At 31.3% G+C, this 20,610-nt stretch overlaps 1 protein-coding gene across 2 annotated transcripts; it reads right to left on the bottom strand.

Moving 5' to 3' along the window:
• LOC138935555 (uncharacterized) lies at positions 1 to 15,281 on the bottom strand. 2 transcript variants are annotated; one of them, XM_070300213.1, is made up of 4 exons: positions 14,611 to 15,281; positions 7,321 to 7,478; positions 3,716 to 3,979; positions 1 to 3,330 (listed from the first exon to the last, which is right to left on the bottom strand). In XM_070300213.1, the coding sequence occupies exons 2-4, from the start codon at positions 7,457 to 7,459 to the stop codon at positions 3,272 to 3,274; spliced, it is 462 nt and encodes a 153-aa protein (XP_070156314.1). In that variant the 5' UTR covers positions 7,460 to 7,478; positions 14,611 to 15,281; the 3' UTR covers positions 1 to 3,271. The 2 variants fall into 2 exon arrangements, with proteins under 2 accessions (XP_070156314.1, XP_070156313.1); XM_070300212.1 differs by having other exon boundaries at positions 7,321 to 7,459; positions 14,611 to 15,280.
• Positions 15,282 to 20,610: the final 5,329 nt, after the last annotated feature.

Below are 20,610 nucleotides of genomic sequence, written 5' to 3'. Positions count from 1 at the left end.
TACGAATCAAAATTGTATTGTGTTCCCACAGGTAGAAGTAATATACACATTGTTTTACAATCGTGTCAATCTTCTTCACGCGCGTACAAGTCCACACAAAAGACACTATATCATTCACGCACAAAGGCCATGAGAATACGCGACTCGATCGTATTCTGGTGTCGCGATCGAACTCTACTATTTTTTTAACGTTAATCGCAGCGATATCATAGACCGTTTTATCGACGCATGTATCTGCAATCGCGGGGGCGCGACCCCGCATTATCACGTCGAATCGTTGATATATTCTGAATCATCTGCGTAAAAAAAAAAGAAAAAAAAATACTAATCACTATCGCTTGAATGAATCAAGTCCATTAAAGCTCGCATTCATATATCTACAAATCCACAATATTGGCCATTATCTCGAAAGCGTAATTACCGCTATTGACTATAAAAAACAGGTACGTGTGAAAAAAAACATAGCAAATCATTGATACTGAAACCCTCTGTTTGTGAAAACATGAAGAGAAATAACGCGCAGTGTTGATTCTTAAACGAAAGCACGCACCTACAATTAAATAACGCGATACGCATTTTTTTCATTGTAGAGATCATTATCAATATCGTTGCCTATCACACGTGTCTCCACCACTCTTAACGTACTTATCGAGAGCTTTATCCGATAATATGACCAAAATACGAAAAGCGGTAAAGCTGCGTCATATATGTATGCTCTCGGATTGGCTTTATCGAGAAAAATAAATATAGGTAAATGTCAATTATTTAATTGTATCAGCAGTTCTTGTCAAAACAGCGTCGCAATAAGTTTTTAAGCTATACAATTATTTTCGACTGCTTCTTTCAATAAATTCGCAAAGATGGATGGTTTGACTTTTTCAAAGACTTGATATATACAAGTCTAAAACTATTTTGTTTCATTTAAAGAGATCGTACTATTCTCATCACATATGCTTTATATTAAGTCTTTAACTTTTTTCTAAAACATAATTTTATCCTAATTTTTTTTTTTAATTCTCCAATATAAAAGATGTGTTCAAGGCGGAAATAAAAACAAGATGAGAATCAAACACGATCATATTGGTTTAGTGTAAAATCTACTTTAAGAACACGGACTATATGATTACACGTTACAATGCGATACGTGTCTATACATACAGAGAGATTTAATCGTACGCTAAAACATATCTTATTCATTGACTTAATTCACTAGTCATGCTCGTAAAAATCCAGGACAACGTCGAAACGATATCGACTAAAATTCTGAGAGGGAAATATATCACCCTCGAATATCTATGCGTATGTACACATGTCCATTATCATGCGCAATTACACGCTATTAATCGCTTAATTCCATCTGTACAAATATCTAATCATATGTTTCAGCTGCTAGAAACATCTCGGGGTTCGTATATCGCTTCTAGTTGTACAATATTAACGAGAAGGGATACTCATTAGGTAACGAGTACTCTCAAGTTAAACGTTAATGAAATTACGCGACAATATTATATTTCATAATTAAATATTACAAGCCTTTTCGTAACAGTTTTCGCAATAAATGTGTAAAAAAAGTTGTGACTCAACGACCATGACTCTCCTCGGAATTAATTTTATTCGAAATATCACGCGCGAAAATATTTATCGAAACTGTGTTAAAATAATCATGTATCAGGCCTCAAGTATTTTTTCGTTTTGTGAAAGTCTACGATAGAATTTGTTAATAGAGAGATAAACATCTGATGGAGAGAAAAACATAGAAATTCCGACTACGCATTAAATTTTAAAATTCTTTGATTTTTAATTAAATGACATTTCGAATGAGGACATCGTTCGTTAGCACTCAAATCTTCAACTAAATTAATCAATAAATTTTGGAATTTGATGTGATATAACACACGCATATTGCAACGATGTTATAGATAAGATGAGTACGTAAGTTTTAGGAGAGATGCACTGTTTCTACGATGTATTTCGTTTATAATTGATACTCGTATTATCACGAATATTATATTAATAATAACAATATCGATGCCATTCTCAATTATTTAAAATATATTTATCTCGCTGCATTACATAGGACAAAACTTTTAAAATTTAATAATGACGCAAAGTTTAAACTGGTTCAATGAGACCTTTTTGATGGCACATGTTTTTCATTAGTTCCTTTCTCGCGATATCCATTAATCAATAATCGCATATTAAATAAAAAGGCTTTAAAAAGTAGAAACTTTGTTAAAATTACACTATATATATTATACATATATTACAATATTACTGTATTTTCTTAAACGTATCATTGTCAATAAAGCCAAAGTCGATTCAAGCGCTACGTATTTAACGAATTTAACTGCCTCAATATTTTATTTCGCCGATTTTAATGGACAATATTTGATCCAAGCAGAAATATATAATAAAAATTTTCAATTACTTAACAGAGAAAAAGCTGAATATTTGAAATACGCTGTTCAAATTTAGTTTAGTATTTTTACATTTTATACAAAAAGAGAAAAAAATTAAATCTTTTGTTTTATTTGCTAAATCAAATCCTATAAAATACATAATAAAATTTTCAATTACTTAACAAAGAAAATGCTCGATATTTATCATTTACTGAATCATAATGTATTTTTCATTTTTATAATCTAAGATTCATAATTTTAGTATCTCACACAAGCTGCTAGGATTTTTTCTGTCCAGCAAAATTAATCTTGTCCATGTTTCTTTATTCGAAAATTGTCAATGTTACCTTAATAGCAAAAATTATTGGTTTTCTTCAAGAGAAAAGTGCCTTGAAAAATTCACTGCAAGAATAAATTCATTCAAATTTGTAATATTTACTTACAAGATAACAATTAACATAACAAAGTAATAAAACGCGTATTTAAAATAAATTTTAGACAGATTTTAAATACGATCTCTCGCAGTTAAAAGTGAACGTCATAATTTATTGTAGAATCTTACATTCTTGCATTGAACCCTTCAACTTTGATCTCCTGTCTTGTACTGTTCTTTGAGCCCAAATTTCATTTTTCTTCCTATTAAATATTAACATGTTTTCGCGCAAAGACAATGAAATAAGTCATATTCCGTTTGTCATTTATACGCATCAATCGATACATTCTGTCGCTACAACGTGAGTCGAGAAGCATAGATGAGATCTTTGTTTACAGAAACGGTACGCGTCTTCATCGTGTTCTCATCGTCGTCATCGGTGATGCTCGGAAAAGCTCAGTCACGATAGCGAAATTCGCTACGAAGTCTTATGGGCATGTCAGCCATGCTGTTTCGAAGTACCCGGTATGCTTGGATCTTGTCCACTGCTAGAATGATCTGTAACATACGGGGAAATATTCAAGTTTTCTCGGAACACATGTTCCAGTACACAGATGCCTAAGAAATATGCAGCCATCGAAAAATCTAAAAAGATATAATATTGCTTTGCGATAAAAATATTATATAACAAAAATTGCGATGAGCAAAGCATCTTACAATAGAATCTTTATGAATCATTAAAGCATAAAATTGCAATGAGCAAAGCATGTTTTTGTGAATCATTAAAGTATAGTACAATATATATAGCATAGAACCGAATAGTCCAGCAGAGAAGCAGAGTCACAAATAATTTATATTTTTCTTAATCATTATTTATTATTTACAACTATTTTACAATTTCCTTGATCGAGATCGTGAGCGGTTAAGGAGCATGAATTAACACCTGTGTCCGTGGACAGTTCCTCAAACCGATCTGACAGATCAGAGAGGCCAGTCTCGGCGTGTCGGCCGAGAATATCCGGTAACGCGTTTCTCCGGCCGGTCCTCCCGGTCGATAGAAACTCCTTAGAGTTATCGCCATTCTCGTAGGTACCGCCTGGAGTAACCGAGCCGCTCGTCGAATTGCTCGCACCCTTGTCATCGGGCCCGTTCCCGATCTCGTCGGGACCCACGGGCCCCGCTCGTCTCGGTGTCAGCATCCTCAGCACTGAAAATAGACGGCAATATTTTTTTCATGCTCTGCAACAGCAGTTTCACAAATTCATACAAGTGCACATATGATACTCTACTATTGTTCAAAATCTTCAGTTTATTATTTGATTTAATTCGAATGTTATATTTTAATTAAGAGATACATGCATGTATGTTTAATTTTAGAAGTACGTGCATATATGAATAATTAAAAATATTATTCATACATATTCGTTTGATGTTATTACCTGTTATATTTTGTATATTAACCTTTTCATTGTTATTTCTCTCTGTATATTTGTACAGAAAATATTAAAAAATAATCATAATATTATTGAACAACAAAATAAAAACGAAAGAATAGAAAAAAAAGCGTAGAATAGGGAAAAACTAGTTATGAGAAGTCTTATAGATAAGTAAGTTAAAGACTAATAATGTTGTTAATTAGATTCAATATAACTTGATAATATTAATTAAGTTTCATAGAATATAGCAATCTACAAAATCCAGGGTTAATCAACTTTCACAGAATATAGCGATCATAAATCTGGTCGACATCGAAAGACTTGAGATATGATGTAATAGAATTAATTGAGATTTGTAGCGCTAATTATACATATAGTAAATTTTAATGAATTTGGTTGTGTGCGTATCACAAATGTGGGTGTGTGTATATGTGTACTGAAATATATATATATATATACAATATATATATATTTTTTAATAACTATGTTTCCAGAGTTTAACTACCTATTCTCATAAATCGTTTTATATTAAATATATAATAATAATATATATAATTATATATATTCATATATGTTTTTATAATTTTTATTGTTTTTATAGTTTTTATAATTTTCTTTTTTTTCTTTTTAACAGACCGTTTCTCCCTACATAAATATACAAAAAATTTAATTTTAAATATTTTAATCTTTATGTTAAAAAATTCTATCTATTAAAAAAATTTGAATAAAAGAAAAAAATCAATCGATATCGCATGAGATCATGCAACCTTATTTTATGGAGTTGTGAATTAATTCTCCACTCACCCGTATCTAAACTTTCCGTCGATCCGAAAGGTTTCGCCAAAAGTCGAGTTCGAGTGTCTACACGATGGCGAACAACTACTCTAAAATGTTACCTTCATCGTAAAGTAACAGATATCCGCCGTCGAGAATTTTATCAGTCTCCTCACGAGGTTTGCGTATCGGAACGTAACCCATATCTACGAGATTCGGAAGCCGTGAGCCGCGATAAGCCGATTATGCTATAACGATGGTAATCGGCGGGGTCCACTGCGCGAAACTAATACTTCGAAAAGAGGAACGACAGAAGAAAAGCCCGAAACGTTTAATCGCTAATGACATCAGTATGTACACAGCTGACAAAGTGTACACTCTCAGAAAGGATTTCTGATAACGAGACAAAAAATATTCTTGACATATTTAATCGTATCACAACCTTACGCGGTATAAAAATAAAACAATTTTAAAATTAAATCAATAATTCCTTTTCTTCCCTCTCGAATTAAATAAGATTTTCTTACTATCTTGAGACAAGAGTAACATATACAAATCTAAGCTTATATATTCTTGCATTTAGAATAACTTGATGTTGGATCGCTACAAATTTTCATCTTCATCTTTGTGAGAAAATTAACGGGATAGCACCAAGAGCGTTTTATTCTAGATTTAAGAATTTTCCATTTAAGATTAAAATATTCCTTTTTCAATAATAAATATGATTGTCGCTATATCGATCCTATTTTATGATAGATTGAAGAGTAATAGCATTAGATCCGGAAATCTTTTCTGTGGGTGTATATACAAATATACATAGGGTGTACAGAAACTATTGTTGAAACTATTTTAACCTGCAGATACATCGATTAATTTAGAGTTGATTTAATGAAAACTTAAATGACAAAAATCATGTGAACATCTTACATAATTTTTCCATTTCTTCAATATTATAAATACTTTGATAACTCAACTATAAAGATTTTTTATTGGAAGCTTTATTTGCAAATGGAAAAAAAAGATATCATCGTTTATTAACAATTGGATAATTTCTAATCCTTAATTTCTAAAGTTTTATAGACTTATGACTAAAATTATTAATATATCGGAAAATCATCTTGTAGAACTTCGTCGAAAATTTTCAGATAAAAGAAAAAGTAATAATTCTGAGACATTGTATGTATAAAAATACATTCATCTTTATATTACTTGATGAAATAAACATCGAAATAATATCGCGTATAAAATCATTAAAATCATATTTGTTTCCCTATTATTTTATTGCACCGCAATTTGCATCTAAAGTGCATAATTTACACAAATATTTTATATTACGCAAGTATATGGTATGTATAAAAAATAATTACAAATGTAATAGAAAGTATCGATAAAATGCGTAGCGGATTTCAGAAAAATGTTAAAAAACAAGAAATATTAAAAAAAAAAAAAAATTAATATCGTATTTAGTTTTTGTTATCCAATGTGTGCAAATTTTCCACATTAATAAATATAAATTTCAAAAGAAGATTTAATTAAAATATGTTTACCATATTTAAAAAAAAAATGACAATAAATTTTACAAAAAAATAATAATAAATCTTTTGTGCCGTCAATGCAGTTATTTATTTTTCCGAACTGTAACACGAGCTTAAATTACTTTCTATCTTCATAATGAAAGTAAAAGCTATAAATATGATGTATTTATGTCGGAATAATAGTGCAAAATAAATTATTTCGTACAGTGACATACATTTCAAAAGCGAGGCTATTTAATCTAATTGCTCGGAGAAATACGCATAACATAACAGGAATTTCATGAAGTTAATGCAGATAGCATCACATAAAAATCGATAAACCATCATCGCATACTCTCGTTTTATCGTGAGACTCGCCTTATCTCGTTTCACCTATTTCAATAAAGATTACATTGCAAAAACATTAGATACACATTACGTAACTTTATATAAAAAATACTGCATATATCATATAACATATACATACTACATATTAATTTTATTTACAAATCACCATTTACTAATAATTAAACTGACGTATTTATTAAAATTAGTGGTTTATTAGCGATATTATATCACATATAACATTTTTTCAAAGATACTATTAGAACGATATTGTCGCTTATTCAATTTTAGGCTCAATTCGCCAAATGTATCGATTCTGCCGCAGAATTATTTCCGAACTCACACAAAAAAGATTGTCTCGCAGCAATGATTCATGAAAGTCGTTAGGACGAAAAATTAGTGGAAATGTTAGAGCACGAGACGTCAAGAGATTAGAGTTAAATTAGTTATAACGAGAGCACGATACGAGAAAACGATACCTTGTATACGTGTAAGATGTTTTCTCCGATATCCTTTGCGCGACGTATAACCGGAAATGGCAAGGCGATCTCCGGTCGCGGTGAAGAATCTCCGCCGCGAAGAACCGCCATCATCAGGCATCACTTTGCGCAGCTTCATCTAATCGGACGTTTTTATCCTGTTATAGACTATTCCTATTTAGCGGAGATGAATTAAATCTGGACGATTTAACGTTCTATCGCGCGCGCGCGAACCCAGCTCGCGTGCCAAGATTTATCGAGTCTGCGAAAAAATATTCTTTCGTTCTTTTCTGCGCAAAAGTAAACCGGAAGCTACAATGGATTTCAAGGACTCATTTCCTGTATAAATTCTTATGCTTTGGGAGATAAAGAGATTTTTTATTTAAAAGTTATCATGTTTAAAAATTTAAACTAAAATTAAAAATAATTTTGAAATAAATACATATTTACAGGATGTATATAATGTATGAGTTCAAAGAGAAAACAATCTAGGAATATATAATAAAATAAAATATTTTTAGGAAATCTAAATATCTGAAAGATCATTAGTATAAGATCCTCTCGTTTAATCCTCCTCTAGTTTAATCATGTTCCTCGAATTTTTGTAGTTTTTTTGCTAATAACGATAAATTCGCAAAATGATTACGATTAATTGCACAATTACTGCATATTTTCATGTAATATAAGTAAAATTAAATTTTTGCATCGTGAACGAGACAAAATATTTTCACAAACTTAACATAGCGTCTTGAAAATTTGTGTGATTAGTTCTTTGGTTTATCTTTAAATTTCAAAGCGTAAAATACATTTTTAAATCATAAATTTGCACCCACATGGACGCAGGATATATTTCCATAAACCATTATACCGTCGTGCACATCCAACCTTGAAAGATAATGTTAGTCGTAGTCGCAATACACACGTATCGAGCAAATGCGAGTGAAATACATAGACAATCGCATTGGTGCTTTATATTCATTCATGATTCATGGCACCCACACGAAGCGTTCAATATACATGATAAAACTGTTTACATTGTCAAAGCTCAGAACACCGGCGAACCAATGAGAGAGAAGGAAAAGAACGAAGAGAGTTGAACAACACAAATGAAAAAGCTAAACACATTGTCGTTTGCATCAAGATAATGACGCAATAACAAAAGGCAACGAACGATAAGTTTGACGCTTTCATAATAATTTCAGGTAAATTTCTTCAGAGAGAGAATTTCCGAAATGAACTAAGATAGATTTTTCGAGATATCCGCAATCATAAAAATTCCTTCTTGCAAGAAGTAAATCGTCATAGTTTTGTAAAAGATAATTATGTCGAGAAATTTGAATACTTTGAAGAAAAAAAATTTTTTAGATTTGCCATCAACGTTACTTTAAGGAAATTCTCTCAATCGTAGTTTCAATTTTCAAGTTTTAGCTTTAAATTTTCTTCTAATTTTTTCTCGTATTTGTCAAAGAATATGTATAGATTCTAATAAAATATTGATGTTTCATTATAAAAGAAAAAATTATATAATATATATATCTTGTACAATAAACATAAATTTTTTTAAAAGATTGGAAAGAAAATTATATAAAATTAAATAATAAATTTGTGATAAAAATTCTCCGCGCAAAAAATAATATTTTATACAATGCTCATAAAGCAAATATTTATGGATTAATATGCGCAATTTGAAACTATTGTATTATACAGGGTGTCCCCAATTTAAACGCCAAAACTTAGGAAGCGTGTAGGGGACCGATAAACTAAAACAAAAAGTCCTTTAGAGATTGGCTCGTTTTTGTTTTGTTTTGAAGAAAATTACAAAAAATAAAACAAAAAATTTTCACCAAAAAAAATTTAAAACAACGTTAAAATTATTAAGTTTATCGAAAAGTATCATGAAATAAAAGTCGTAAAGCATGAAATTAAGAAAAGAGAGTGAATTAAAATACTCCTGAGATAAAATAAAGAGGATTGTAAATAAATACTCGATAACGCGAAATTTTGTCTCTAATCTAATTTTCTTAGGAGAATTTTATTTCACTCCTTTTCTTAATTCCATCCTCTACAATTTTTATTTCATAGTACTTTTTCATCAACCTAATAATTTTAGTATTGTTTACAGTTTTTTTGGTGAAAATTATTTGTTTCATTTTTTACGATTTTTTTTCAAAACGAAGCAAAAACGAGCAAATCTCTAAAGGATTCTTTGTCTTAGTTTATCGATCCCCTACATGCTCCCGAAGTTTTGATGTTTAAATTGGGGATATCCTGTATAATATATTGACAGTTTTGCATACGAACGTATGTTCCTCTATATTCAATCAATTAAATATACACCATGTCTTAAAGGAGAACCCTAAGAAGAATATACCTAGTCTCCTAAAAAAGAAAGAAGATGATGCATCACGAGAAAAAACCGCTGACGCAAATCAATCTTCCGCTTCCAATTCATAGCAAGCGTTTGCTTACATAAGCAAGCAGTAGCACCTTCGGTATCTAAACTTATTATAGCGCAATGATAAAAATAAATATTAACGAGACTTATGTGAAAAATCTCGCTTTCATATCTTATTGTTAATAAATTTTATACAATGACGCAAATTTGTAATTATTTATGAATAATATCTACATTATTCGGAAATTTAAATCTTTAAAAGAAAATAAAACTTCTCTGCTCAACAAATTATTAAGATATATAATATCCTAAATATATGTAAAAAAAAAGAGAAAAAGAGAGATATTTTAAATATATTTATATATTAATAGCGCACACACACATACATACAAGCAATAATAAAATATTATATTGACAAAAATATCACATCTTATATTTATATTCGTAAAATAGAAAAATAAAAGTATTTTTCTATTTTACATGACATATTGTTTGAAACAATTCGTAAATATCCCTCTAAAATAGTTTATGGTATTGTTAGGGAGATTAAATCTGAGGTTTTAATTGTATTGATTTCTATATAAATTTGTTATATATATATATATATATATAAGTGTACTGAAGACTTATTGCAATGAAACAATCTGCTAGAATAAAGAACTGTACGCCACACCATATGCATCAACGTCCTCGATATCGCATGTCTTATTTAGTTACCGATACGAAACCAAATTAAGACCGAAATCATTTCACCGAAATCGGATGACATCAAAAGCGACGATTAACAATTAATTTTTCTTACAATATACGTCGAAAAAAGACAAATTTTTTTCGAGCTCCACATATATAACATTTTGTTTTGGAGTTAAAAACAAATTACCGGATTTATAAATTTTTTTTTTTTTTTCCAAAGATGATGTCTATATTTCAATGTATACTACAAAAAATTAAAAGGCATGATTCCTCCGCGTTTGATATCATAATTCACTATGATTTTAGAAACGAGTCAAGAATTCGAAGCTTCGACAATAATAAAAAAAATTGCACAAGAACTTATTTTTCAAATTAATTTTAATTATCTTTATCATCGTTTTCGATCAGATATATAAAAGCTCTTTTGACGTTCAGTTTTCCTCGATCATTTACCTACATTTTCGAAACAAGGTTTGTCATTCGAATAAATGTGAAGAAAGGTGCAAATATATCGGCTATTTTTATTGGGTCAGGTTGGATGCTTTGCGTGATGTATGTATTTTCTTCGCAACGGGGAGCAGAGAGCGAGCACGAAGTGCCAACTCAAAAGAGAGCCATAGCATAGTATAGGTAATTGGCGAATCGACCCTTTGTGTTTACGAATCGTATATGTAAAGTCACGTAAGTGAAGAAAGCCCTTCTGTATTAATTGAAACCTTAGTGCGTAGATGAAAAGTAAAGTCATTTTTAATCGTTAATACTATTTACAAAATGGTAATGTAACAATACAAATGCATTGATTCAGCTTTTACATGTTTTATATAAAATTAATTTAATTAACAGATTTTTTTTTTTTTTTTAATACGTGTTAACAAGAATTTCTTATAATTCTATTTTGGTAAATTTAGGACGCATGCTGACATAATGTTGAAAAGTCTTCAATTACATGCGATATTGTATTATATACTTATAGGGAAAAAAAAAATAAATAAATAAATAAATATTATTTCAATAGAGCTCGGTTTAGGCTTCTACATGCACTCTTTTTTATTTTTTTGCAAATTTTACTATTTGCTCCATATACTTTCTTTCTTAAATATAAGTTTTTCGAGTATATCTAATTCATCGTGATGTTAAATTAGCTCCGCAAAATAGCATAATGCCATCATGAGTAACATTCTATAAATAGATATATGTATACGTGGAATTCGATCGCGAATATAACAATGTTTATAGAATCAATATTATCCGTCGTCATATCACGCCGGAGAGGCTTCCCACATCTAGCATAAAATATGAAAATTTTTTATCAAAATATCTTACGACATACGTAAACGTATTTTCTGTGATATAATAATACCAATTTAATATCATATTTATTTTTTTTGCGAAGTAAATTTTACTTATTGACGGTTATCATGGTTATATTATCTGTGAGAGATCAAACGGCAGAGAAGAGCTTCAATTTCGACTACTAATGATAGCAATTGACAAGCAGGGAGATAATTACAATCTGTGTCATCGGAATAATCAATTCCTTCCTCTTTGACTTCCCGGAATCTTATTATCCGTACAACATGTACTCGTGTTTTCAATTGCCAAATCGATACTCCGTGTAACAAAGCGAGATAGAAAACGAGAAAGGTTACTTCGGATAATAAAATCTAATATCAGGAAAATGGAGTATTTAGGAACAGTATATCGATTGTGTCGCACGCGAGTATTTTTAAACAAATCTCGTTTTTGGAATTTCGCTCGAGGCTATAGCTAACGTGTTCTCTCGTCTACTTACTCAAACTATTAAAAGTTCAGCAAATTGAGATAAAAGCTGCTCTTAATTACGCGTAAGAATGAACGAAAACACGATAAGCAACGTTCTGCATATATCGTGCAATTTCTATGAAAATTTACATAATATACATGGGTACATCATAAAATCATAAAGTGGAAAAGATTTCAAAATGTAACGAACATGAAATTAAGAGATCCCAATTTATTCAAAGTTGTACAAGCTAATTTATTAACATAAAGATTCGCTCATTAAACATTCGATCGTGTGTAAATTTCGGTCATATGATGAAATTCATCGATAGCCTAAAATATTTTACGCATCTAGTCGTTTAACCTTGACATATATACATTTAATATGGAAAATAATCAAGCAATGAAGCCTGCAACATAGATCTTATTGACATTTTAAAATGAGTTGGGAAAGGTTTCCCTTTTGATTTCTTAATCACACATATACCCTCGTTCCACTCTTAACGTGTCTTGGCAATTATCATTGCACTTTAACATGTAAAAGAAACATAGCAATTATTTTAATATTATATAATATAGTATTAATACCATAAAATGCCCCCTCCCACCCTTTAGAGCTCTAACATATCATCTTTCTTGCAAATTTTTTAAATTCAATTTTGAGCCATTTTTTTCCGGAACAAGAAAGAATATCAAAAAATTAATAGTCTTCTAATCATAATATAAGTAATTAAAAATAAAGATTTCTCATAAACTAAATTTTAAAAATATAAACATATTGAATAGAATTTATTTAATTTTAAATAAACTTTTCTTCTTTTAATCTTGGGGATTAGTGACAAAAATATTCGTGTAACATAATTGAAAATTGATTTGCGATGAACAATGAGCTCTTTCGATTTAAGAATAAATTGACAATGAAAAAAAAATTCACATACAAGACAATTCGCTAAATCTTATTTTGTTAGGCATCCTATATTAAGTCTCTGATACAGTGATTCTTCTGTGTGTAATATGTATACTAGTTTACCATATAATGTGTTTTCACAACTTTTTAACAAATGCATACAATTTTAGGTTCGATAAACAATAAGAATTGCACGAAGATAAAAATTTATTTATTAATCTAGCACGTTCTGCATCATTATGGGAAGCGTACATTTCTGATTGTAAGAATCACTGCTTTAGAGATTGTAAGACGCAATAAATCCTTGGTATAGAGTTGCAAATAAAATGGCGGAGTATGAAAACTATATTGGAAGTCTATGAATTTCAATCGATGGCTGAAATCGATCCAATTCAAGCAAGATTGAAAATTACATGTTTTGAGATATTTGGAGAAAAACAAAATGTGTATATGTATGCGTGATATAAGGATTTAAATTTACAATAAATTCCAAAATTAACATGTTATACATCGGTATATCGATATTGTTAAGCCTCCATAATCAAAATTGTTAAAATATTTATCTTTAACGCGACACAAAATAAATAAAATGAATAAAAATAATAATAATAAAAATAAAGTATAATAAAAAAAATAAAAATAAGATAGATAAATAAAAAAAGTGCAATAAAGTGTAAAATAACACATTAGGTGTGTTCCAAAAAAGAACGTATACCTATATTACAAAAGAAGGATATATTAGATATTAAATTAATCCATCTTGTGTGTGTGTACTGTCGTAATAATTTTACATATTGCATATAATTGCATATTATCATCAAGATGCATCGTTAAATTTAATATCCGCGTCTTATATTTCTTTTCTGGTAAATATTTATTGATCCACTTGAAGTTTAACAATATTGACAATCTCTATAAATATGGCGATTGATCATCGACAATTTACCGGGAATAATTTTGATTTCAAACTTTGCTTCCGACAAAATCTGATCCCAAAGAATCTGGAGTTTTATTTTATTAGAAAAATAAATCATCGCGGAGAATGCATTTCTCGTTAGGGATGATTTCGTGGGAGGATGAAGCCATACCTAGTATTGCGCATTTTGTATTTGTGTCACGATTGTCGTCTCGCGCTCACATTATCCCGGAATATTTTATTCACGGAAAAATGATAGAGAAAAAATTTTTTTTTAATTTCAAGAGCCTCAAGTAGCAGATAAAAAATAAAGAAATAAATAAATAAATCTTGCAAAAATGAAAAGCCGACAATCTTGCAAGCTATGCAAATGCGAGAACAAAACAATCGGCGGCGCGACCTTCCTTCCTTCCTTCCTTCCTTCCTTCCCCGCAGTTTATATTACGCAAAGTCGCGTCATTCGTCATCCGCCCGTAGGCTAGGCCGTAAATGAAGGCACGCGAAGGAGAGAAGGAGAGAACGAGCGAACGAGCGAGCGAGCGAGCGAGCGAGCCAGCCAGAGCCAGCGCGTACTCTCCGTGACGCGAGCGTGACGTCGGCGCCGATTGACAGACTCACCATCGAAAATGACGTTGTCGTTACGGCGTGTGCGTCTATTCCGTGTGCGTTATCGCTGCGACCGCACTGAGACGTGCGTCAACGTCAACACTCAGCTGTAGACGAGTAGCAGGCCGCCCCCGCCGCCGCCGTCGCCTCCTCGCCAGTGATAGCGATGCCGCCGGCGGGCGGCGAGAAATACGACGTATGTTTACGCGTTGAGGAGGCGTCGTGCGACGCGACACGTCACTCTCTTGCAGAGTCCCTTCCTCTCCGTTCGCGCTCGAAAGAATCGATATCTCCGCGCGTACCTTGTAACACGGACGGCGACGTGCACGTGCGAAGAACGAACGTCGCACGGCCGTCCTTAATCGGAGCAACACGAGTGAATGTCCCTCGTAATTACAAGGAAGGCGAACGCGTCCTTGTCGTCGTCATCGTCGGAACACGACGAACGTAATAAACGGCCCGCGCACTTACTGCGGGCTTGCGACTGGAGGAAATAACGGTCGGCGACGCGCGCGACGAAGACGGCGACATCGTTTCCCGATTGTCAACATCCGACTTGATCCGTTCTGGTCGGCTGCCGACGGATCACAGCGTCATAGCGTTGGCGGTCGGCGGCGCACGCTTGTCGGCCGCCGCCGAATACCGACGTACGCCGCCGAAAACGACCGAGCGCCGACTGGCGTGTATCGAGAGAGACGCGGCATAATACTCATAGATATTTTTTAATTTTAATATAAAAAACATAAACCCCTCCCCCCCCCTTCATGTAAGCTGTTTCTTTCTGTTGGATTATAAAGCGGGTGCGTGTAAAATAACATTTGAAATGTTAGGTAAAATTCTATAATTGAAATATTCAGCTGATTTTACGAATCAGATATGAAAAGATTTGATATAAATAATATATATAGGTATCTCTCTTACACGTGCGATACAGATTTGACGTGACATGACACGTGACTCTCTTTGAATATAAATTCCGGAAAAGTTTTTCTGAATTTACGCGAGATTTATATAACACTTATATAAGATTTGACACATGTGTTGAATCGGATATATCGACCTCGTAGGAGAGCGTGAGATCGCAATACGAGACAGAGGCATTTTGGCTCGTTTACGCGATTTTTAAACTTCCAAAAAAATTCAAGAAATCCGTCATAAAATAATGCTCGAGAACACCTGCGGCCTCGCGTAGAAATGTCAAGAAAAGTTCGAGAAGAGAGCTCCGTAAGTAATAGGTAATAAAAACTATCAGTCACGGCGTGCATATTTGCGGTAATCGTGATTGCTTACAAGTATCCCATTGTTAACTCTTTTTATCGTTGTCGACGCGACGCGAGAAAACGGATCGGTCAGGGCATTAAACGAGTCGCCGAGAAGTTCAACAACACATGCGTCCCGTTTACATACGACACAAAGCGAGACCGCGTTTCATTTAAATAAACGACGTAGCATTTCGCGCGTGTGTCATCAGTATACGATGCGTTGCGCTAATCTTTTAATTATTTCCATTTTTTTTTATCATCGGGAGATCGATCCATACGGATATGTATAAATATATATGTATACGTATTTGACTATTTATTAATCCTCCGGCCGCGACCCGTTCGTAAAACGGTAAAAAATAATATCATTGACATATAAAAACGTATATATATAATTATACATATACTAATTTGATTTTTTTTATCAAATCATCAAATTTATTAATTATATAATTTATGCAATTACATAACTCATTCAATTTTTATGATGATAGTTGGTGCATGCAATTTTTATTTAAAATAAAGGATAATCTTTATTTAAGTTTTTGTATTTTTTTACTAATAGCATAATTGAATTGATACTGTAATTGACACGATATTACAATCAAGCTAACTGATGTCTTTACCTCGAATAAATAATATGTTATAACAAGAATCCCGATGGAAGGTTATCCGCTGTCATAATAAGGCTCATTCTGTGATCCTTAATAAGATTATGATGTACCCATTTTCCCGATAGAAATAGGGTGCGATTTAGTGATTTTTATTTCGATCGTTACGTGCACGCTTTGTTTACTAATTGTAAGTTACACTAACTTGCAATTGGTATTGTAAATAGATAATACGTTTATGCAAATAGTTGATTACTTTCATGCCTGCTGTAATTAATGCACGTGAATCAATATTATCTCTGTCGTCTATTGAATGAAATAAAAATGCCCAATCTAAGAATAAATATATTCCAAATTAAATTTACATATACGTATTCATAAATGCCCTTTAAAACTAAAAATTTCACAATTCAACCTACAATTCAATTATACGATCTATTTTAAATAAAACTTTTGTATCTGAAATAATTATAGATTATCGATTATAATATTATACAGAAAGGGTGTTCGGAAAGTAACCGAAATATTTAAAAAAAATTTTATCAATAATTATTAACAAATTAATCTTTTTTCACAAAAGATGTTGGAAGTGATCTCCACGAGCACCCAAAGCTTGAGTCTATTATGCCTCTGATGAAAAAAAGACTAATCTGTTAATAATGTTCAATAATGTTTTTTTTTTTATTTTTTAAATAGATACATAGTTACATTCCGAACACCCTATAAATTACAAATTGATTTTACACTAACAATGAATTTCCCATGAAACAGAAATAAAAATGAAATCTAGCAAAACTAAAATAAAATCACCGATAATTCTCTTAAATTTTGAAAAGAGACAAATTTTTCGAAAACAGTTCTATTGAATCAACAAAAATCGAAACTACAGTTCACGGATTACAATATATATTATATATTACATATTCAAGCTATAAAGTATTTGCCAAATCGATACAGCTGTTGCGAATAAACAAAATGACGCATATATCGATATGATAATATTGCAAAGAAAAAATATATGACAACACAGTTAAATTTGTTACATAAAGAGAATCGTGATTCGAATTTATCAAATATTCGACGAAACGTGTACTATTCTTTATAGATAAAGACATCATAATGCATGATGAGTGTTGTCAATACTGTTGCAACGCGAATCTTGCTAACGAATGCAACTCGCGGAAGTCCCCGACCCAGTGTCATGATTATGATTCGCATGCTTATCTAGAAGAGTTCTCGAATTACAAGTAGAGGGTATATTCGATCTTTTAGAAATGTTTTGTACAAGCAAAATGCATCAAGAGACTCATGCAATGTATTTACTAGCCTTGAATAGAGCGGATAAAGTTTTCTGCATATATTTTAGCAAGTTTATTCTGTCAGCTTACAATTAGTGTAGGTAAAATAAATTTTAGTTTCTAAAAAAGAAATTTAACCTGCAAAGAGTACACGCTTATATATAAATATACGTGCGTATATGGTATCTGAAAAAAATTATAAAAATACTAATATTATAATGGTAATTCTTTCTTTCAATCTTTTAATAATATATTAAATTTTATATAATATTTAATGTGAATATTATAATTATAATATTTGTAATATAAATAAATTATTATGTTAATATTATAAATAAAGTTATATATATATATATATATATATATACATGTATATATATTATAATCCTTTCTACAAAGAGGCTACATGAAATCTAGGATTCTTCCTACATATAGAATCATTGTTTAAAGTATGTAGTTTGCGAAAAATAAATCTAGAGTATAATATATTTCGTGTGATATAATTAACATATCGACAATATAATTATGATTTTGCAATTGATGACCAAGTTTCTACAACTTGAATTGAGTTAGCATTTCGATTAGAGGATGTTTGTGCAATATATGCATAATGCAATAACACGTGGCACGTGTCGCGTGATAATTCGATTGTCAATTTACTAAAGCTTGCATCTTTATATATAAAAGATGGAGTAATGTATAATTGTAAATGCAAACAAGATAATTAACATGCAATAAGACTTGATTATTATCAATGAAAATTTTTTACGTACAACTTTTATGTACAAAGTTTTATGAAAGATCTTTGCATCATACGCGATGCATTTATATAAGTATTCGTAAGAACAAATTAAAAGGCCGAACATTGAGGTAATATATGAAAAGGTTCTTAAAGGTGATCAAGAGTTGAACTGATCGACAGATCGAACACCCAAGAGATCAATGTCCAAGGTTACATAGTCGATCGCCTTCGTGAAATAATTCTCGAATTTAATTGGTACATATCTTTTTACATGTACAATGTTCTATATGCAATAAGGGACTTGATTATTATAACGAAAAGTTTTATCTATGAGTTTTATGTATAAAATTTTATAAAAGATCTTTATACCATGTGCGATGAATTTATATCGGTATTCGAAATCATTAAAAAGCCGAACGTTGAAGTAACACATGGTTAAGTCCGTATTCTTGGTGAAAGTTCAATGAGAAGTTTTTAAAGGTGATGAAGAGCCGAATTGATAGACAAATCGAACATTCAAGAGATCAATATTCAAGGCTACGTAGTCGATTACCTTGGAGAAATAATTTTCGAATTTAACTGGTACATATTTTTTTTATATGATATTTTGCATACGATATTATAGTATAATTATTGTTGAATTACTAAATGAAAATTTGCATAGAACGCGATATCGCAATATAATCGTTTTAATATGATAATTGATTTCTTAATTGCATGGATGTCAAAAACATCTTATATAATCGAATTGAACATATATTTTATATTCATCTCGAATTAATCGATTTCCTTTGTGACAAAAGTAAAAAAGTTCAAAAGAATCGAACGAAACAAATATGATACAACGCTCGCCTACTTAGTTTTTTTTTTTTTTTTTTTTTTTTGTTGAGTCGAACATGGTTTACTATTTGTTCAGTCATTTTCACATTTATGCATCAGCAGAGTTTTCTTGTCATTTGATTGTCACAATGATGTTAAGAAAAAAAAGATTTAATTTATCTCGCCGGAAATGTTTTTTATGAATTGAAGTTATATGATAATATTTATCTGCTCGTTTTGTTTCTAGACATTAAAGAGTTTATGGAAAAAAAAGTTCTTCTCTTTCTATGCTATACCTTATATAATGAAATGATCAGTCTTTGATGATAATCGCGGTTTTCCAAGGTCGCGACTGTTAATAGAAATTGTGGTCAGTTAACAAAGACAGTAACGGAATGTGCTTCAAGGATAATTTTAATTGTACGCTGATCTCGAATCATCATCAGCTCTGCTTCGCTTATGAATGACCACACTAAACCGCCATCGAATCTTAATCAATGGCTGTCCGCGTAGAACAATATCTAACTTAGGCGCGCGTGCGGACTTCGTTGCAATTTAATTTTGTAGTATCTACACATAGTTTCTCGAAATATTCCCTTTCGCATTGGCTCTCTTCCATCGCGATGGCGTAAAATTGTAATTTATTTTTATGTAATTCTTCTTGTAATCTTTTGTCTTATTTAAAATATATCGTATTTCATTTGTACATGCGCGCGCGCATACAAATATCCTTCCAAATACAAAGCCCATCAAACGCTTTAACACGCGTCCATTTTCGAATGGAAAAATAGAAAAATACAACTCTATTTTTGAAATATGAGAAAACAATAATTTTTTTTTTTTTTTTTTTTTTTAATATGTGAAAACCGTGACAAGTGTGCAATTGCAACAAGGCAATCAAATATATATGTCATTGTGGCAAAGTATCAATAATTATTTGTTTTATATATTATATATTATTTTATATATTATATGTTTATAGTTATACTTAAATTAAATGCTGACTTTTTTCTTGTAAAAAGATGTTTTTGTATATCGATAAGCAATATCACGAAATATCGGCTTGGATCTCTTTCATCATTTTCACGATCATCCTTCTTTCTCACACGAATAAAATATTTTGTCGATTTATAAGCAACACTTTCGCGCGGTTACACCTAGTCACTTTTATTTCACCGGCGACCGAGGTCTTTCTTGGTACAAAAGAGTGGGAGAGGACGAGCATATGTGCGACAGTATTCAACCCCTCTTCTCGGCCTCCCTATTGGCAAGGTGGCTCC

Source organism: Polyergus mexicanus, unplaced genomic scaffold (genome assembly GCF_030449975.1).
Source record: "Polyergus mexicanus isolate NDT 795.1 unplaced genomic scaffold, iyPolMexi1.0 SCAF_8, whole genome shotgun sequence".
In the NCBI taxonomy this organism is placed as follows: domain Eukaryota; kingdom Metazoa; phylum Arthropoda; class Insecta; order Hymenoptera; family Formicidae; genus Polyergus; species Polyergus mexicanus.
The sequence above is the reverse complement of the archived record's forward strand: the minus strand, read 5'-3'. Positions and strand labels throughout refer to the sequence as shown.